This window comes from Chelonoidis abingdonii, chromosome 2 (genome assembly GCF_003597395.2).
Source record: "Chelonoidis abingdonii isolate Lonesome George chromosome 2, CheloAbing_2.0, whole genome shotgun sequence".
In the NCBI taxonomy this organism is placed as follows: Eukaryota; Metazoa; Chordata; order Testudines; family Testudinidae; genus Chelonoidis; species Chelonoidis abingdonii.
Window position 1 is genome coordinate 270,054,376 of NC_133770.1, and position 21,944 is coordinate 270,076,319.

Consider the following 21,944-nt stretch of genomic DNA (forward strand, 5'->3'; position numbering starts at 1 on the left):
GACAGCTGTCTGTGATGGGGCAGGTAAGGAGCCCTTATACCAACTGCACTAGAGCTACCTGTGGGAGGCTGCCAGGAGCAAAATCCCTTTAGAGCAAATGAAGTAGCCTTGAGCAATGATATTTGTAGATGGAAGAAGCCTGCACAACATATGGGTGTTGAAAAGAGTTGATACTTGTGCTTATTTAGGGTGTTAGGCTCAGACTTCCAGTGAAAGTAGGAGATAGTCCACCCCTTCTACTAGACTACTAAGTCTGGTGGGGTGCAATAGACCAGAGTGCTTTACAATAGTTAGCTAACAGTACGTTCAGAAAGATCATTAAGTGGTTTGCTGAGACCCTCAGCAATTTTCAAGTGAGCCACAGGAAAAAAAAAAGTTTGAGAACCACTGTAACAGACTATAGGGTCCTGGACAGTGTCTTTGGTTGAACACAACTCAGAGATTGTGGAACATCTGTTTTGTTGAACTGTGTTTTAATACCCTAGATCAGGGAAGGGATATTTGTGACTTGCACAAGTGTATGGGATGGATCTGAGATCCATGATTGAGGAAAGCAGCAAGCTCTAATGCTGGATCAGGTGAGCCCGTTAAAGGCATCTTTTGCAGAAATTTAGGTTTCTGATTAGCTTAATTTTTAGTGACCATGTGTCATAAACAGATAAGTAAGAGTTAATAGCACAGAAGTACTTCATGTCTCTTTTGCTTGTAAAGGGTTAACAAGATCAGTGAGCCTGGCTGTCATCTGACCAGAGGACCAATCAGGGAACAGGATACTTTCAAATCTTGAGGGAGGGAAGTTTTTGTGTTTGCTGTTTAGTTTTGGTGGTGGTTCTCTCTGGATTCTGAGAGTGACTAGATGTTTCAACCAGGTTTCTCTCCAATACAGGCTCTATAAGTTCAGAATAGTAAGTACTAGGTAGATAAGGCAAGTTAGCTTATGTTTGTTTCTTTATTTTGCAAATGTGCATTTGGCTGCAAAGGAGTTCAATTGTCTATTTGGCTGGAGGAGTTCAAATTGGTATTTTGCTGAAAGGATTTTAATTTGTACTTGTATACTTAGGCTGGGAGGGTATTCCCAGTGTCTATAGCTGAAAAACCCTGTACCTAATCCATCTTAAATTTACAAAGATAATTTTTACTGTTTTTCTCTCTTTAATTAAAAGCTTTTCTTGTTTAAGAACCTGATTGTTTTTTATTCTGGTGAGACCCCAGAGGACTGGGTCTGGATTCACCAGGGACTTGGTGGGGAGAAAGGAGGGAAGGGGGAGAAAGAGGTTAATTTTCTGTGTGTTAGGCTTACTTTCTCTCCCAGGGAGAGTCTGGGAGGGGGAAAAGAGAAGGAGTGGGGGGAAGATGTATTTTCCTCTCTGTTTTGTGACTCAAGGAATTTGAATCACAGTAGTCTTCCAGGGTAACCCAGGGAGGGTAAGCCTGGGAGAGGCAACAGTGGGGGAAAGGGTTTACTTTCCTTGTGATAACATCCAGAGGGTCTGGGACTTGGGGTGGGGGCGGGTCCCTGGGGAAGGTTTTGGGGGGACCAGAGTGTCCCCCCAAAACTGGAATTCCTGGTTGGTGGCAGCGCTACAGGTTCTAAGCTGGTAATTAAGCTTAGAGGAATTCATGCTGGTACCCCATCTTTTGGTCGCTAAGGTTCAGGGTGGGGAATTATACCATGACACCATATTTAATCCTATTAATGGGAAAGGGCTAGCTGGCAGCATAGGAACCTGCCTTGATTTGCATGTAAGTTTACACACTGTTCTCTTTCTCTCGCTTATACATGTAAAGAAGAAATCTAAAATTACACCTCAAGTCAAAGGACAATTCCCAGAGCAGGGGCAGCTACACCGCTAGAGTTGCCTGATACTGGCCCAGTCAGTTTCCTTAAACAGAGGGCAAGGAGCGACCCCGGGCCCAGCCCCACTACGGCTGCGCTCACACGAGGGGGCTGCGCTGCTCAAACTGGCAGTTCGCACGGGACAGCTCCCGTCCGCGCACCCGTGGCGGCCAAGCCCGGCGCGGGCGGTGACGGGTAGCGCAAGGCCCAGCACACGCGGGGGCACAAGAGCGAACTGGACTGAACGCTGCGTCCCGCCTCTGGACGCGACCTCTTCCAGCCTCCGACCCCCACCAGCCCCGCTACGTAGCAGCCAGCGGCCGAGGCAGAGGCTGCTCCGCGGAGCGCCTACAGCCCGACCTGCCACTGAGGCGCAGCGGGACAGGACCCACCCCTCTGCCTTCCCACGTGGGCCGCCCATGGGTGGGGCACGCGCCTGCCGTCCCCAGGCTATGCGCGTCAGGCAGCTCGCGCGCCGCCCAGGGTCAGTTAGGCCCTCAGGCCAGGGGTCCTCCAATACCATCTCCTGCCCCGCCCCCTTCGTCGCGCAGTGTCCCCGCCTTCAGCTCGCACCGGTTGGAGGAGCCTGAGGGAGGGGCGTGGTCGGAAGGGGCGGGACAGTCTCAGGTGACAGGAGGCCGAGGTGGCGGGCACGGGGGGACATAGCAGCGGCGCAGGAGCGCGCGCCTAGCTTTGAATGAGGGGCGCTCGCGCTTGGAGAGGGAAGCGGCTCTGGGTGCGGCAACGCGCGGCCGCCTCGGCTCCAGCTGCCTGGCGCCCCCCGGAGCCTCTTCCCCTTCTGGGTAGGTGAGTTAGAGAACGCGCTGCGCGCGCAGCTTCCCCGGTGCCGTGGCCGTCACTGCCTCGGGCTCTTCCGGGTCCGTTGGCGGGGGCGCCCGGCTGGCGTGCCCCGTTCAGCCCCTAGGCCCCTCTCTTCCGGGGTTGCTGGTCCCTTATTAGCTCCTCCCCTTAACGGCTGCAGCCTTCGGGCAGCTGGATGCCATGGCGAACGTGCCATTTGTTGGGCTGGGGGCAGCAGGGCTGGGAACCCCCCTTCACACGCACACACCTGCTCAGCATCCCTAGTGCCAGCCTGGCACAGCCCGGGGAGCAGGCTGGACCCTGTGCCAAGCACAGCCCGTGGACTAGTGGAGGTGCTTAGGTCCGTGGCCCACAGCAGGGCTCCAACTGGCATAGCCAGGGGTCTTGGGCGGAGAGACAAGGGAGCGTGTGACCTCAAGATGTTTAGTTGCCACTACCCTTTGTTACTGAGTGTCTTTATTTCTGCTTGTTGGGCTTTGTTCCAGTCTCCTTCCCTGTGCCACCTGCAAACTCTGACATCGGTGGTTGCATAGTGAATGTTGACTTGTAAACTATAGTGATGATGAGGCTGCAGACTTTACACCCCAGTTAAATAAAGGGGGATAGAAGGGACCACTCTTCTTGCAGCTTTTGTTTCAGGCTGTCTCTTTGCCGATGTAGGAAGACAGTCATTCTTCTGTGTACAATCATTTTTCTGTTTCACAGGTTTCCTTCCCAACCATGTCAACTGGAGAACTTAATATATTTATTGGTTTAAAGAAGGCTTTGATTCTGGAGAGTCTGGATATAGGCCACAGAGCTCAAGTGATATGATGTGGCTGCTGGGTCAGGTGTTTGATACTTCTGTAGAATCATAGAGCTGGAAGGGCTCTCAAGAGGTCATTTAGTCCAACCCTCTGTGCCGGTGGTTCCCAAGCTTTAACAACCTGTGAATCTCTTTCACTAAAATGTCAAGTCTTGTGAACCCCCTCCTAAAAATGAATATTTCCAGGGATTTTCTCCTTTACCTGCTATCATAGATTATTAGGGTTGGAAGGGACCTCGGAAGAGCATCATGTCCAACCCCCTGCTCAAAGCAGGACCAATCCCCAACTGGCCCCCTCAAGGATTGAGCTCACAACCCTGGCTTTAGCAGACCAGTGCTCAAACCGCTAAGCTATCCCCTCCCAAGCAAGCCAGAGATAATGAGGTTAGTTCAGTCAGGGAGGATGAGGCCCTGTTCTAGCAGTTGAGGTGTGAAAACCAAGGGAGGAGAAACTGGTTTTGTAGTTGGCAAGCCATTCACAGTCTTTGTTAAATCCTGAGCTGATGGTGTCAAATTTGCAGATGAACTGAAGCTCAGCAGTTTCTCTTTGAAGTCTGGTCCTGAATGAAGCAGTGATCTTGGAAATATAAAATTTGTTGTTATGACAGATCTAGGAGTACTGGTCTCAAGTTGCAGTGGGAGAGTTTAGGTTGGATAGTAGGAAAACCTTTTTCACTAGGAAGTGCTGAAGCACTGGAATGAGTTACCTAGGGAGGTGATGGAATCTCCTTCCTTAGAGGTTTTTAAGGTCAGGCTTGACAAAGCCCTGGCTGGGATCATTTAGATGGGGCTTGGTCCTGGTTTGAGCAGGCGGTTGGACTAGATGACCTCCTGAGGTCCCTTCCAACCTTGGTATTCTATGACGTGCTTATTACATGCTATTTATTATTAGTTATTATTTATCATTACATATTTTTATTACATTATGAAAACGGCAACACTTTTCTAGGATCTCACTTTCGTAGCTTGTATCACTTTGACTAAGGCTGTTATAAAACCTGGCTCCTACGTTTCATCAAGGAGTATCAGATGTGAAACAGCATGAAGGTATTTAAGAAGCCAACTCAAAGAGTTCCTCCTACACAAGCATTCAGGTCTTGAGCAGTCCAGGCGAACACCACACTTTACAACAAAACCTAAACTTGTTCTTCATAATAATTTTAAAAACAGTACTATTTAATTTGAAAAACAGCAAAAAAAATCTGCTTCCCTTTCCATTTCTTATAAGAAGTCTTGAAGTTTAAATCTCCTCAGTGTGATAGATAGGCTTGCTTTGATCTGCTTAGCTGTTGGAAGTCCGGGGGCTCTGGGTTGCTGGCCCCATGCTGCCCGGTGTTCCTAGGGACAGCTCTGTCCATCATTAGGGAATTTTTTTCCTGAGACCCCCCCTTGTAACATTTTGCAAATCTCTAGGGGTTCACAAACCCCAGTTTGGGAACCACTGCTCTATGCTGAGGCATGACCAAAGGTAGGCCATCCCTAATGGGTGTTTGTCCAAACAATGCTCAGAAACCTTCAGTGTTTTGAATTCTACAGCCTCCCTTGGAAGCCTATTCCAGTGCTTAATATTTTCCTTATATTTAACTCAAATCTTCCTTGTTACAGATTAAGCTAATTATTTCTTGTCCGACCTTCCGTGGATATGGAGAACAATTGATCACCATGCTTTGAATGCTGTCAGTTTCTACCCTCAGTCTTTTTTTCCCCCTCAAGACTAAACGTGACCAGGTTTTTTAACCTTTCCTCAGAGATCAGGTTTTCTAAATCTAAATCTTACTGCTCTCCTCTAGACTCTCTCCAGTTTGTCCACAAGTTTCTTAAAGTGTGGTGTCCAATATTGGGCACAGTACTCCAGCTGAGGCCTCACTAGCACCAAGCAGAGTTGAATAATTGCCTCCCATTTCTTACGTACAGCACGCCTGTTAATACTCCTCCAGAATATTAACCTTTTTTGCAACTGCATCATATTGTTGACTTGTGTTAAATTTGTGATCCGCTATAACCACCAGAGCCTTTTCTGCCTAGCCAGCTATTCCCCTTCTTGTATTTCAGCAGTGGATTTTTTCCCTCCCTAATTATAGTACTTTGCATTTGTCTTTGTTGAATTTCATCTGGTTGATTACAGCCCAATTATCTAATTTATTCAGGCCATTTTGAATTCTGATCCTGTCCTCCAAAGTGCTTGAAACCCAGTTCACTGTCATCTTCAAATTTTATAAGCATTCTCTCCTCTCATCATCCAACTCATTAATGAAAATATTGAATAGTACCAGACCCAGAACTGACCCCTGCGAGACTGCACTAGATACATCCTCCCAGTTTGACAGCAAAGCATTGATAACTACCTTTTGAGCGTGGTTTTTTTAACCTGTTGTGCATCTTCTTTAGTAATTTCTTCTAACATAAGAATGGCCATACCAATGGTCCATCTAGCCCAGTATCCTGTCTTGCAACAGTGGCCAATGACAGATGCTTCAGAGCAGTGGTCCCCAACTTTTTTTGTCTGACAGGCACCAGACAACGAGCCACGGAGGACCATGGCAGCAGACAAGCATCTGCCGAAATTCCACTGACAAGCGGCAACATGAGTAGGCGTCGCCGTCGAAATGCCGCTGACAAACTGTATTATGCAGAGGCGTCGCCGCCGAAATATCACCGAAAATCAGCGGCATTTCGGTGACAACATCTCTGGATGACGCAGCTTGTCGGTGGCATTTCGGCGGATGCTCATCCACCAGCCAGTACGCGAGCACACTTAAATGTTGGGAACCCCTGGGTTAGATGATCGTGATGGTTCCTTCGAGCCATGGAATCTATTAATCTAAATAGTCTTTAATCTGTTCTTTCCCTATCATGATTTGTGTTCCTTTCCCCTTGTTGTTAATATTAATTGTGTTAATCTTTTTGGTGAAGAAGGAGGTAAAATAGAAATTCAGCACCTCTGCCGTCTTGGTGTCATCCATTATAAGCTCTCCTTTCCTGCCAAGTAATGGGCCTTCACTTTCTTTCTTTTTTCTCTTGCTCCTAATGCATTCGTATCACTTCTTGTTGCCTTTCATGTCCCTGGATAGATGTAATTCATTTTATGCCTTAGCCTTTCAGATTTTGTGCTTACTTTCTTGTGCTGTTCATTTGTGGTCACTCTTAGCAATTTGTCCATGTTTCCATTTTTTGTAGGGCTTCTTCTTGATTTTCAGATCATTAAAGAGCCATATTGGTCTTGTTCTATTTTTCCTTTTCATTGGGATAATGCGATGTTGTGCCTTTTATATTGTCTCTCTCAGAAGCTGCCAGCTCTCCTGAACCCCTTTTTCCCATGGAATCTTCATACCAGTTGTTAAAGTTAGTTTTCTTTTTAAATCCACTTCTGCGCTCCTTCCTTCCTTTCCTTAGAGTCACAAAGTCTTTCATTTCATGATCACTTTCACCCAAGTTTCCTTCAATCTTCAGATCTGCAATCAATTCCTTCTTGTTAGTCAGAATTAATTCTAAAATAGTGTCTCGTTACTTCCTCCCCTGTTTGAAACACAAAATTGTCCCCAGTCTATTCCAAGAATTCATTGAAGATTTTGTGTGTTGTGTATTTTTCCAACAGATGTCTGGGTAGCTGAAGTCTCCATTACTTCCAGGTCTTGTGTTTATGGATATTTTTGATATTTGTTTTAGAAATTCCTTATCCATCTCCTCCTCCTGATTTGGAGTTCTGTAGTAGACTCCCACCATGATGTTTTTCCCCCTTCTGGCTTTACCCAGAGACTTTCAGCTGGTCTGCTTTTCACCATCTTGTGGGCCTCAGAATAAGTGACTGGAGCAGCTCCTCCATTTTTCCCTTTCTGTCCTTCCTGAAAAAGCTATGCCCCTCTATATCAATATTTCCATCATGAAGCTGTGCCATTGTTCTGAAGAATGATGGACTTCTATATAGGATGCTGTTGCAGTTGTAAACTGGTATTTCATGGGGCTCTGATATGTTGTTAATAATAGTACTTAGAAATTGTTATTTTCTATCCAGAAATCTCGATGTGCTTAAAAATATTAATACATTTATCTTGCCAGCCTCTTTTTTTTTTATGCAGTGGTCACCAACCCGTCGATCACGATTGACTGGTCGATCCTGGAGACTCTCCCAGTCGATCGCGATCTCTGGCTGCAGCGGGGCTACCTGCCTCAGCCCTATGCTGCTCCTGGAAGCAGCCAGCACACCCTTGCAGGGGAGGAAGGAGAGAGCAGGGGTCTCCATGTGCTGCTCCTGCCTGCAGGAACAGCCCCCACAGCTCTCATTGGCCAAGAACAGGAAGTTGTTGCCAATGGGAGCTGCGGGGGGCAATGTCTGCAGAGAGGGGCAGCATGTGGAGCCATGTGACCACCTGCACACCACAAGGGCCCCAGGGACACGTTGGCCCCTTCTGAGAGCAATGTGGTGCACTACTGGCTGGCAGGGTGGGGGATGGCCTGGCTCATGATGGGGAGGAGATGCCAATGTGCCTGAGTGGGGCCGGGGCAGGGAGGGAGCCTGCCTTACCTCTGCTGCGTCGTCACTCAGGAGTGCCCGAGGTAAGTGCCCCCTGGCGGGAGCCTGCACTCCAACCCTTTCTGGAGCCAGCACCCCAAGCCTCCTCTTGCACTCTGAGCACCATCCCAGAGCCAGCACCCCATAGCCCCTCCTACATGCCAACACACTGCTGCAGCCAAGAACCCCTTCCTGCACCCAAACTCCCTCCCAGAGCTTGCACCCCTCACCCCCTCCAGCACACCCACCCCCTGTCCCAGCCCAGAGCCTGCACCCAGCACCCAAACTCCGTCCCAAAGCCTGCACCCCTCACCCCCTCCAGCACCCCAATCCCCAGGCTCAGCCCAGAGCTCACACCCCCTCCCAAACCCCTGCCTCAGCCCGGTGAAAGTGAATGAGGTTGGGGGAGAGCAGTGATGGAGAGAGGTGGGGATGGAGTGAACAGGGCGGAGCTTCAAAGAAGGGGCGGGGTAGATCCTGGGTTGCACTTAAATTCAAAAAGTGATCTTGGGCATAAAAAGTTTGGAGACTAAGATAACTACTTCTATTTTTAGATGTTTCAGTGACTTATCACTTATTTATTTTTAAAAAGATTTTTGTCTTCTAGTTTATCAATATAATTAGCAATGTACAAGATAGCAGTTCCTGTCCTAGAGTATTTACAGTGTTCAACAATAGCAGGCAGAAGGGATGTTGTGACACTTTGGGACACTTTCATCCGGACCAGTTTTGTTACTACCTGCCCTGTAATCCTGGGTGGTTGTGTGCTGTATAGCTTTGTCTCAAAGTCCTGGCACCGGCAGCATGCTCACTACACAGTGGGCTTACCGTGCCTTCCGCCAGCCTGGTTATTCCTTGCCAAGTAAAATCAACAGCAGTTCCAAGTGATACCAACATCCGTTCCAATCCCAAGTCTCCCCAAAATTGTCTCCCCTGCAGTGTCCAGTCCTCACTGGACCCTCACACAGAAGTTATCCAAGCTCATTGTCTCCAAAGAGACAGAATATACGCCACCCTATTATTTTGGTTGGAGATCCACACTTCAGCTTAATACAACCATAGTGAGATGGCTTTGTAAGAATAATAAATTAACAAAACACTGGTTTAAGTGATTTCAGGTAAAAGTGTGAGAGAGGAAAAGTTGCAAATAAAACAAACCACGTTTTCTAGTGACTAAAACTTAATTCTAGCAAGTTACAATCTTTGCCTAAGCAGTTTCCTTATTTACATATCAGCATCCTTAGTCCTCCAGACCATGGGGCCCAACTTTTATAGGCTTGAAGGGTTCTGTCCCTTCAGTTATAGATACCAAAATGGCCTTTGCCTTGGGTTATATCTCCCAAAATGCATTGTCCCTGTTTCATGAAGCAGCCTGTGGATGCAATCTCCATCACCCATCTGAATTTAAGGGGTCATCTTCCCCACTCGCTCACCTGATGGTTTTGATTACCTTGCCTGTAAACGTGCTTTTCATTGTCTTTGGTGTCACCTTCCTTAATTTATGTTGGAGACAGTCAGGCCTGTGAAACAACATTTCTTTGTCTAGGACAAGCTGTGCACAGGCACTGTCTGTCAAACACATTTTAGAAATACATTTCCAGCATGCATCTGATTCTTTATACACCACCTGTCGCACAATAATAATGACTAGTGTATTACCAGTTTGCATAAGACACCTAACACAACACCTTTTAGATCCAGATTATGACAACAGCAAATTGAGGCAATGAGAGTGAGACCTGATGAGAATTATGGTAAGGAGGGCCCTCTGCCAGTTGGCATTGAAGGGCTTCCTGGGGCGCAGAACTATTTTTCCTTTTTTTCCAGATGGGGAAACTGAGACAAAGAATTTGAGTGAGTAGTCCAAGGTGATTCTGGCAGAACTTGTTCTGTTGAGTCCAGAGGTAGTCAATAGGTGGATTGCGGGCTAGATCTGGGCCACCAGATGCTTTCTTGCAGAAAGAGCAGCCTGTTGAAGCTAGCTGGTGGGGGCTTGGAACCAGGATGGACCGGCAGCCCCCCATCAGCTCCCCTAAGTTCCCTGTGCGGCAGCTACCCAGCAGGCTATCAATTGCCGGGCAGTTCAGCTGTCCCTCCCCCCACTGTCATGTGCTGCTCCTGCCCTCTGCCTTGGAGCTGCTCCCAGGAGCCTCCTGCTTGCTGTGCAAGGAGGGGGGGGGGGCGTGAGAAGGGGGGTGCTAATATCAGGGTGTCCCCCTGCTCCTGTACCCCATCTTCACAGAGGGAGGGGCGGGGGGATGACAGAGCTCAAGTTGGAGGGAGCTTGCTGGCAGCTGCTGCTGTCTCAACTTGCTGATCTACTAAAAAGGCTGTGTACTTAAAGTGGGGTCTGCGTACTTAAAGGGGAAATGCGCATCGCTCTCTCACGCACGGGATGTGTGTGTGATTGTATTTCTCTGCCATGCTGTGTCTTCTCCCTCCATTTGTGCTGCCTTGTAGTGTGAGGCTACATTAACAACAATGTGTTAACCCTTGAGGACTCAACCGAGTGCTAGTTCATCATTTAGCAGTTAAGGCATTCCCTGGAAAATATCCCACCCTCTGACTCCACAACCTTAACCAAGTTTCACAATCATCATTTCTCTGTACAGGATTAAACTGTTTGTTGAAAACTTATACTGTGTGTGTGTAGATAGTGTCTTTTGTCTGGTGGAAAAAAAATTCCCTGGAACTGAACCAACCCTATTTACCTTCATTCTTATGGAGAAATTGGATTCGCTTAACATCATTTCACTTAAACTGGTATTTTTAGGAACATAACTGCAACATTAAACGATGAGTTACTTACTGTATAAGCTTTTGGAATATGATGTTATTTCCTTGCTCTCGTGTGTGAAATTTTACACCTAAGTAGATATGCGGTTTAGTTTAGGAGAAAGTGTACAATTTTGGTGACTTTTTAAACAATGACTGAAGAACCTCACAGTTACGAACACCTTGGAAATGGACGTTGTTTTACCTCTGAACAAAGTGGTTGTTCCTTCAAAAATTTACAACTGAACATTGACTTAATACAAATTTGAAACTTTACTATGCAGAAATAAAATTCTGCTTTTAACCATCTTAATTTAAATGAAACCAGCACAGAAACCATTTCCTTACCTTGTCAAACCCTTTCTTAACTTTTATTCTTTTAGTAGTTTTTTATATCGATATCTATATATAGATATAAAAAACTACACACGGCCATACTCTGAGGTTCTGCTGTAGTAGAATTATTACCTACTACCTAGGAATTCTAAAGCACTTGACAAACATTAATTAAGCCTCCATCAAGGCAGATAAGTAGATGTAACCATAAAAGCTGTGACTTGACAGATTCTCAGCATTGCTCTGCCTTATCCTTGGAATAATGTAGAAAAAGTGCATGTGATAAGAAGAAGTGCTTGTTTTGGGCAGCCACATATTCAATATGTGGTAATTCCTGTCCTATCAGGTGACTTCCTTTCATTAACCAGATATGTATTACAGCAGCTAAGGTGTCTACAATAGGGCCAACAAGTATAGTAACCTGAGAGAAATTGGGCTTGGAAAACTTAGTTTTCATACTGGCTAATAGGTGCAAGTAAGTGAGATGTCATGACTCCCAAGCCAAGTAAAGAAACAGTTTTGACCAATGTTTGTATTGTGTTTACTTCTGTCAGTGAACTTTCTGTTTAATGTTTGTTTAACTTTGGCTCTTTCACTGCTATCCTACCATCTTTCCCTTCCTGGCTCCGTTTCTCTTCTTTACTGTTGAGTTCAGTATACTGTATAGCTCTGCAGTCTTCGCTGTCGTCTTTTCTTTTCTTTTGCCCTCATGTTTATGTAATATCTCTACAGTGTGTTCTCTCTATTCTTCCTTCAACTTATTCATTCAATACTATATTTATCTAACGTATTTCATCAGTCCTTTTTTGTACACTTAAATATCTAGTGACATTCTTCCCCGGACACCTACTGTAACATCCAGAGGACTAAACCTACTAGCCCAACGAAGTGTTCGTCTATAGAGAGCTGGCTGATCATGTACAGCTGGCTCTTGTTTCCAACTAATAACTCACAGTGAAAGAAGCCTAGTACATCAAATGTTTCCTAATACTACTTTGCTATGTAAGCAATTGATGTAGTTACATCACTGCAGCTATTTGATCACCAATGGGAGGAGAGGTAGCCCTAGTGATTCTGAAGGTGGAAAGTTGATATACAAGATAATCTATTGAGATGTGGATCATGCTGTGAAAATGTTGACCGATATAAAATATATGGGAGCCACTGTCCAGATGAGAGCTATTATATGTATTACAACAGTACTTAAAGACTCCAATTAAAATTAGGGCTTCAATGTGCTAAGTGCTGAATATACACACAGTAAAAAATAGTCCCTTTCCCAAAAAATTTCTAATCTGAATAGACAAGATAAAGAGTGGGGAAATATTATCCCCGTTTCACAGATGAGGAACCCAGGCACAGAGATTAAATGGCTTGTCCATGGTTACACAAGAAAACTGACAAATATAGTAACTCCTCACTTAATGTTGTAGTTATGTTCCTGAAAAATGCTACTTCAAGTGAAATGATGTTAAGTGACTTCAATTTCCCCATAAGAATTAATGTTAAGGGGGGGGCGGGGCGAGGGTTAGGTTCCAGGGATTTTTTTTTTTTTTTTTTACCAAATACAAGACATTGTATACATACACAGTATAAGATTTAAATAATTTTAAACAATTCAATACTGTACTCACCAGTGGTGATTGTGAAGCTTGGTTGAGGCAGGGGCATAGTGAGGTCAGGGCGCGGGAGCTTGCCCCACTCCTCCCATCTGGCACTCCTGATGCAGGCTTACCCCACTCCACCTGCCCGGCATTCCAACTGGGAAGCAGGCAAGCCCCAGACCAGGCTCCGTGGCAGGAGCACCAGGTGTGCTGAATAGGGCAAGCCAAACAACCTTACAATGGAACATTGCCCAACTTTAAACAAGTATGTTCTCTAATAGATCAGCAACCTAATAATGAACAATGTTAACAGGGACAACTTTAAGTAAGGACTTGCTGAATGGGAATGTAGCGAGGTGATTACCCTACTCCTGCTCTGAAGAGCTTAAAACAGCCGTGGAAGAGGGCTGGGCAGGGGAAAAACTAGGCTGATTGGCAGAGCAGCCACAGCTGGGCCATGCCCCAATCAGGCCACGGTTGGCCTGTATAAAAAGGCTGTGAGCCAGAGGCCAAGAGGAGTCTCTCTCCAGGCTGGGAGAGAGCAGGGCCTGGCTGCCTACAGAAAGGGTACTGGAAGTGAAGCAGGGCTGGGGAGAGCCAGAGGAGCAGGGGAGCTCCAGGTTGGCAACTCCGCAGGCTGCAGGGCCTGGTCCAAGACCCATAGAGGTACTGGGAGATAGTGGAAGGCAGCAGGTCTGAACCCCCTTGCCTATGATGAGTGGCTTTTACACTGCAGTCTGCCTCAGAGAGCCGGGGCTTGATGCTGACAGGCAGTAGCCCAGACTGAGGCAAGGTGGGGATTAGAGAATTGGGGTTCCCCAGTGTGGGGAGACCCATAGGCAGAGTGTGGGGGTATTGCAACTGTTGTCTTTGTATCGTGGCAGTGCTCTCAGCCTTTCCTTTCAAGCAGGAAGTGATGCAAAGGTTGTGTATGGCTATACAAAAAAGCCCCCACTACAATTTTGAAATGTTAACATTACACTTTTTGGGAAGGAAGTAGAACAGACAAATTGGGTGTTGTCAAGGGAGAGAATAGTTAGTAATGTCGTCCAAACAGTTAAAAGTATAGTGAGGTATATCAACGTGTGCCAATGACACGACTTGAGGATGCTCTACACAGGGTGGCCTTTTCAGTGGCTATCATTGAGCAAGGGATATTAAAGGGGCTTCACAGCCCTGATTTAATATCTGTACAAATCCAAAACAGTTCAGTAAGAGAAGAGAGAGATTGGCTTACTAGTCAAATTTCCAAAACCTTTCTAAAGTGTGACTTCTTTTTGTGGGGAAGGGGGCAGAGGCTGGAGGGGACCTAAATAGAGCAATATATTATATCTTAGGTAGTGTTGGTGCGGTGTTGTAGGTGCATGCCAATCGCACCCTCCACACGTGGTAGTAATATTGAGGAGTTAAAAGCAAAAGCATTCTAATCTGCAGATATATCTGGTTGTTAGTAATAAAAATACAATGATATTAACTAAAGCTAAGCCTTTTAAGAAATGGCTGCACCCAGCAGTTCTGCATTCTGCACCATGTGTCCTAGGGATTGGTGGAAATACCTGAAATTCTCTGTTGTGACAATCTAGGGAGGCTGGACAACCAGAGCTGCTTCAGTACCTTCCTCCCAGCTGGCCAATAGACAGTAAATGTCAGTTGAAGCCCGTCAGTAAGATGGAAGACAAAGCATCTCTGTATGGATCTCAAGTGAACATTAGTTCTTCACTGTTGGGATTTCAGGTAGAAGGTGATTTTCTAATTCTATCATTAAACTAACCACTTCTTACATTTACAGTTTTTTCCAACACTTCATAATCAGTGTATCTCTATACTCTATTTTCTGTCTTACCTTACTCAGTAAAACTACTTCTATCATCCCTTTTACTTCACCTCTTCTTCTTTCTCAGTCATAACTTTTCTTTCAATATAGAACTTCCGCTGTGTCCAGCACAAACTTCCACTCTCCTCAGACACTGTTGGTACATTTTCCTGTTACTCAGCTTCTCTGGTTCATTAAACACCCTAAAACGGCTTTCCCTAACAGACTATGGAAGTATGCAAGAATAGCACAAGTATATATTCTGTCCCTTTTGTAAGGCTGTCTGGAATGGCTCACAACTGTGAGTGTCTGTCTCAGGTGAGACTGTCAGAAAACAAGGGCAGACATCCCAAACTGGTGTTATATTTTATTATTACATTTCACCAAGCCAGTAACAAATGTGCAGTCCTGTATCACTTTATCAGTTTTACTATGGAGCCACAGACAGTCCCTTAGGCACCTCAGCCTATCCCACCACCCAGACAGACTGATTTTAGTGATAACGGTCACACTACTCAGGTTACTCCCAATCCCAAAGGATCAGCCAGTTATCTCAAATCAGTTGGTACTTTGGATCTCCCACCAAAGACAATGCTGGGAGCCAGTTCTCTTGTAAACTAAAGATTGTACCTAAGAAAAAGAATGAGAGTCATCCAGAGTTAAAGCAGGTAAAATATAATGTCGGGTGAGTCAACGTTTGTAAGTCCAAAACAGTAGCAGAGAGATAGTAATTTGCCAGTTTCCCAAAGGTCTCTTCAGCAGTACCCAGAGTAATTCTGGGAATCTCCATCTTCTTGTTCAGTTATTCTACCCTGTTAGAATCCAAACAGTCCAGGGGTACAGGACCATCTCTTGAATCAGTATTTTTAGAAGCAACAGAGAATCCTGTGGCACCTTATAGACTAACAGACGTTTTGGAGCGTGAGCTTTCGTGGGTGAATACCCACTTCGTCAGATGCAGGTAGTGGAAATTTCCAGGGGCAGGTATATATATGCTAGCAAGCAAGCTAGAGATAACGAGGTTAGTTCAATCAGGGAGGATGAGGCCCTGTTCTAGCAGTAGAGGTGTGAAAACCAAGGGAGGAGAAACTGGTTCTGTAATTGGCAAGCCATTCACAGTCTTTGTTTAGTCCAGAGCTGATGGTGTCAAATTTGCAGATGAACTGAAGCTCAGCAGTTTCTCTTTGAAGTCTGGTCCTGAAGTTTTTTTTCCTCCAGAAAACAATCTGAACAATGTCTTTACCCATGTTTGCTTTCCTTTGATGATGAGTAGGAAATGCAAACTGAATCTGTGAATTCCCATTGTTAAACACAATGGTCTTTGGTTTGAAGTTAACACTCTTCTTCATTCACACTTCCAGGGCTCCATTTGCATTTGATAGATATTTTAGTTACAGTGGTGTACATAACATAAATGCCTGTCATTACATTACCATTAAGGCTAAGATTTTATCATGGCTGTTTTTAGTAAAAGTCACGGACAGGTCACGGGCAATAAACAAAAATTCACAGAAGTCGTGGCCTGTCTGTGACTTCTGCTACTGCAACTCCATGGTTTCCCCTATCACTGTGGTGGCTGGGAGCTGCAAGATTTCCCCGCTCAGCCGTCCCCAGTCGCTGGAACCCTGAGGAGGGCCCCCTGAGGAGGCTGTTGCTGAAACCCTGGAAACCTTTCAGGGACCCGCTGGCTGATGCCTCAGGGACTGAAGCAGAAAATGTCATGGAGGCCTTTGGAAGTCACAGCATCTGTGATTTCCGAGACCTCCGTGACATAAATTTAGCCTTAAATATAATAGAAATAGATAAGTAAAAACAATACAAGTAACATTCCATTATTTTTAATACCTGAATATACTCTTACGTTAACGTACCTTTTGATCTAGGGTTATTTAATTACTAGGGCATACGTAATGTAAATGTCATGTAATAGTAAACAGGATATAGACAAGTGAAAACAATACAACTGACATCTCTTTTGAACATTATTTGACACAGCTGATTTTTCCTGAATACATAATAATACACTTAACACTTTTTTGATATTCATACACAAGCGAATTGGCCTTTGGCTTAAGCTGGTCTGTCAGCGTCACATCTCCCTCAAAAACAATGGTGTTAAATGAGATGGAGGTGACCCTACACCTCCCCGGATTGTGGAAAAGAGACCTGTTCCAGGCCACCATTGAAGCAAAAGGCACTCCCCAGTCCCTCCCTTCTGTTTCCCTCTAGGACCTTTCGATTTCTTGGGCTGTGGTGTCCCTGTTGATAGGGAAGCAGACAAGTTCAGTATAGGGAGTTGAGATGAGGCCCGTAAATGACGTCTGAGGTTCCTCCTGAGCACCATTTCTCCTGTACTGCAGTTCACTAGTTTGACCTATCTTTTGTTTGTACTTTACTGCCCCATGCCTGCCCTTTAGCAATGGACAGGCCTTTTCCTCAGGAAGGTTTGTCAACTGCTGAACCAACATACATGGCCTTCTGGAGCTTATAAGTTTCAAAAGGCCATGCATATTTTTATTTGGATTGGATCCAAAATCATACTGCAGGCATCTTGCAATGTTTATATAACACTAAGAACAATCTGTCATGTGAATCATGGCATTCATCTGGCAGCTGAACATAAGTTCCTGAGGAATTTGGTACTTCTGAATGTCTTTATGTTGTGTCTCACTTGGTATCTTTATTATTACTGTAGGTTACAGTTATCCTAAGTAAGTATTGGATCATTTCATGTAGTGCTGTGCGTCTTAATAGACATTCCTTGCATTCAAAGCTTTAATCTAGGAAAAGAGGCTTAAATGCTATAATATAATTGAATTTCAGCTGTCCTTTGCTCTTTAACAGTTTGAAGAAGGCATCACAAGGCTTTTTCTTTTCTTACCAGGAGCTGATTTAGAGAAGTTGTTAGTCTAACTGTAGCTGATTGTTTTAGAAACTATTTATATAGCTCAAATTCTCTGTTTGATGTCATGTCGCAGATCTAGTCAAGTGCCCCTTCTTGGCTACTCACCAGATTGCGTCCTGTGTGTTTTAAAACCTTGGAGTTTGAACTGAATCCAGGTCCTGCCCTTATTTTGGGGTCCCTGGTCACACAGTCAAGGTGCAGATCATCTGTCTAGCACTCCTTCCTGAGAGTTGGGCCCTCCCAGTCCCACTGTTTAGCCCCTGTTACCTGTGCTGACCCCTCAGGTTCCCTTGTAGCTTCAATACACTTTCCCCAGAACTCCAATTGTGGGGGTATTCTGGGCCTACCCATTAACTGTTCAAGGGCATGTGATAGGTGTCACATACAATACACAAGCGGATCCTGAATCACAATTTCTCTTACTTAGAGTTGTATGAGAAATACAGAGATCTATACAAAAATAGCAAAACCTACATGTGTTTCCCTTACTTGTTTTCCTCACCACTCCAGAGCATTCTTTGGGCTGGAGGTCAGAGTCTATTGGGGCTGTCTTTCAGCTGCAGCACATGGCTTGTCATTTCCATCATTCCATCTCTCTTCCCATCCCCCACCCCCAGTCAGCCTGCTTTGACCTTGGGTAGTCCCACAACTAAACCAAACCTCCCCTGCTACAAAAGCATGCCTGTCTCTGCATCTCTCCTGCCCCAAGCTACCTGAGTGGCTCCAAGTCCCTCAAGTTTATGTATCTCAATACTTGGTTCATTTGTCCTACTGCTGGTAACTTTTCACTCTCCAAATCTGAACCCCATATAGACAAGCTGAAGGAAGTGGCTTTTCCCCAGTCCAACCAACTTTAGCATACTACTGACTGGTCAGACTACAGTCATTAAGGTTAACTACTCTTCGCTGTATCTAGTCCGGGACAGGTGTGCTTACGGGCTTGTCAACAATGGTGAATGGACATAGAGGCATTCTACAATACAGTACTTTTCATAAGAACAACTTCAAAATATCAACTAGAATTAGTAAATTTTACAAACAAATTCCTTACATTGTTACAGGTCACTCCAAATAACTGTGTGTGGCTGAACTTAGAATAGACAAAAATGCAAATATAAACCTCAGTGCAAAATCTCTTTTTCCAAACATGAGGTTTTTTTGCTTGACTAGAAAATATAACACACTTCCAAAAGGATTAGTTATAAAAGTTTGAGAGCTGCTGTACTAATTTCAATGGAATAAACTGGCCAAAGGTGTTGACATAACCTAGTTACTGTCCCACATTAAACAATGTTAAATAAGGTTTGGTATACAGAGACCTGCTTAGCACCATGGCAAATACAAAATTAAAAATTCTTTTAACCTTTTATTAAAAATAAAGAAAATAAGGGAAAAACAGAGAAAGTATTAAGTAAGGCTTTCATTTTAAGAACATCCATTTTCCTGGAGAGAGGTTTAAAAAGGAATCACCCCCTCTTTGTTTGACAGTCTCTTAGATGGTAATGTAATGGCAGGCATTGCCCTTAAGCTTAAATAGCTCTTCACTCTCACTGGTATTTATCCTGCTAATGTATTTATAGAGTGCAATCATATCACCGCTTAGCCTTCTTTTTGCTGTTTAAACAGGACAAGTTCAGTCTCCTCTTATAAGACAGGCCTCCATTCGCCTTATCTAAAAATTTGTTTTTTCAAAGAAGGAAATCAGGTTAGTAATATATGAAATAAGACTCCTCCACCATTTCAAAAGGAAGAATGCCTTTTTAGCATGGTGTAGACAGTTCTCTCTTATGTCCTAAATTTCTGCACATTCCCTGTATCTAACTTCTTCCACTGTGAGGCCATGTTGCCCTCCTCTTCTGTATCTACGCAGCGATGCATTTATCTCCAGGATACACATATCCCTGTCCTTACCCTCAACTGAGAGGATGGGTGAGCACTCAGCCCGCCACCCCAGTTCCTTCACCCTTGTTCCCAAAGCTCTGTAGTCATTTCTAATCTGCTCAGGTCATACCTGGCAGTACCATTAGTGCCCACATGAATGAGCAGCATGAAGTAGTGGTCAGAGGGATAAATGAGCCTCAGCAATCTTTCAATAACATCTTGGATGTGGACTCCAGGTAGGCAGAATATCATGTCAGGTCAGTAGGTGGATGCCTCCATCCCCCGCAGAAGGGGATCCCCAACCACCACCACCCTATGTCTACTGTTCATGAGTCTCCCTGCCTTTGGGAGTAAGTGGTTCCTCTTCTTCAACCATTGGGTCTGCTCCTCAACTCCTGTTAATAGTATAGCATACTAGTTCTTGATCTCGATGGACAGGGGACCCAAGGTGGCAAGCAGCCAGCCTCCTCCCCAGAGAGCAGGGCTTCTCCTCTGAATCTGCTTTTTTTTCACGTGTAGTCAGCTAGCATCCTCCATCCCAGACATCTCCATGTGCATCCTGTCAGTGAAGTCTTCATGCTCCTGGATGCTATGCAGACAAGCTACCTCTTATCTGCATTAGGAGGAACTCCACAAATGGATACCTCTTATGCTAAGTGGTTCCCCCACCTGGCTTTCTTTGGCAGGGATATGCAGATGACTTTTCCAGCAAGTCAGTACCAGGTCCTGGATCAGGATACCTCTCTGTCTGGCAGGCCCTCACTGGTACAAGCAGAGGAAGATGACATGCCATTTTCCTTCCTTTGAGGGTTCTTCCATGTTAAATACCTGCAAGTTGACTGATCCTAATTATAAAAGGTCCATTAAAGTGAAACTTGAACAGAAGAAGAAACTGAGCTATAATCCTGAGTTTTTGTTCCTTGTTTATTAGCAATTACAGCTGCAGATCTAAATTTCAACCCCAAATGTGTTTGTTTGGAAGAAGCCACAATTGATTGCATAAAATGATGGAGAATTGTTTAAGGAAAATCAAAAAAGACAGGATAGTTGCATTGAGAGTGGTGTTAATTTTTAAAAGACCTGCCCACCCAGCTCAGCTTCAGTCACGTGTGGTTTTTTACACACATTGGATTGGGTAGGCCAAAATATGGTGGTAGGCTGTATGCTGAGAAAACTTTGTTTGCCAGATGCCGGCAATGGGTGACAGGGGATGGATCACGTGGTGATTACCTCTTCTGTTCATTCTCTCTGAAGCACCTGGCGTTGGCTGCTGTCGGAAGACAGGATACTTGGCTGGATGGACCCTTGGTCTGACCCAGTATGGCCGTTCTTCTGTAATGGTGTACTGGTAACTAGGGCAGATACAGTAAAATGATGGACATAACTAGTTAGAAGACGAATTGCAAGCTTTTAATCGTGGGCCACGTGCGTACTGTTTTCTGTTTTGAGGACTAAATATGTTTCCAAAGCAAATTACATAGTATGTGTTTGCGTAAATGTATTTTCATAAAATCTTTGACTTTTTTCCAGTGTGGTCTCAGTTGTTTTTTTCTTGAGAAAAATATATTTTGGGGGGGAGTGGAGGGATCTAGGGGAATACTCATATATCCAGAGCTGTAGTGGCTCATTCCAATCCAAATTCTGCAACTCATGAAAAGAGATTTGTTAGGATTAATTTGGTATAATCTGTCTCGAGGTTTTGGAGAGACTAGAATCCCTTTACATTAGTACTATCTCTGAGAAGTGACGGTTTCTGAGGTTTTTAAAACTGTATTAGCCAACGCCAAGGCTCTAGCCCAGTTACATGACTTGATTACAGCACAATCTTGTCCACAATACATATTTTAACAGTGCAGTTACCAGAGGGACATCCATGTCTGTAGTGTAATTGGGGGGCCTGTTAGGATCGTTCATTCTTATGATGGTAAAGTCAGTTGCTCAAAGTGTCATCATGTTCTCTAAGGGCCAACTTCTGTGATTAGAGTTCCTGTTGCAGTTCATAGGAACTGTGTGAGCAACCAGTTACATGTTTTGGCTGCAGCTACCTGTAGCAATAATAATCATATCTAAAATAAATTGGTTGTATAGAGTTATAGTACAGTTATTTTTAAACTGACAAATATGTTCACTCATACTTATGGGATGGTATTCTTTTTTATATATATAAATTTTGTTTGCCTGAGTACCGTGGACCCCACCTTTTTTTTTCTTTTTCCTGATTATATATTTGAAGGACTTGTTATATAACTACTGCAAATTCAATAAAATGTCATAATGGATGACAAATAGTATGTACATAGTGTGTATAGTGCATTGACTCTCCCCTCACTGGTGTATCTCCATTGTCTTCAGTGGCATTACTCTTTATTTGCTCATGGGTAAGTGAGAAGCTAATCAGGTCTAAAAGCCATATAAAGAAGTATTCTGCATCTGGGATATTTTATTTTTATTTTTTTGTTGTTTTTTTTTACAGGCAAAGTTTCTCGCCATGGCCATCACACAGTTCCGGCTCTTTAAAATTTGTACTTGCCTGGCAGCAGTGCTGTCCTTCATTAAGAGGCTAATATGCAGGTAAATAACATGGTTTTATGTATTAAACTGTCTACTCTTTGTGTTTAAATACAAGTTGCTTCTAACCTTTTCCCCTCCCCTTACT

The 21,944-nt window shown here is 44.5% G+C and overlaps 1 protein-coding gene across 5 annotated transcripts in view; it reads left to right on the forward strand.

Moving 5' to 3' along the window:
• Positions 1-21,944, forward strand: part of EBAG9 (estrogen receptor binding site associated antigen 9) — a 48,116-nt gene continuing 26,172 nt past the window's right edge. Inside the window, exons 1-2 of one of the 5 annotated variants that reach the window (XM_075063188.1) lie at positions 1-23; positions 21,762-21,859. In XM_075063188.1, coding sequence (XP_074919289.1) covers positions 15-23; positions 21,762-21,859 — 107 coding nt within the window. In that variant the 5' untranslated portion in view covers positions 1-14. Of the gene's footprint in view, positions 24-2,259; positions 2,322-2,456; positions 2,645-14,316; positions 14,391-21,761; positions 21,860-21,944 lie in introns of those variants that run through there. The other 4 variants (XM_032762453.2, XM_032762451.2, XM_032762450.2 and 1 more) reach the window with 4 other exon arrangements.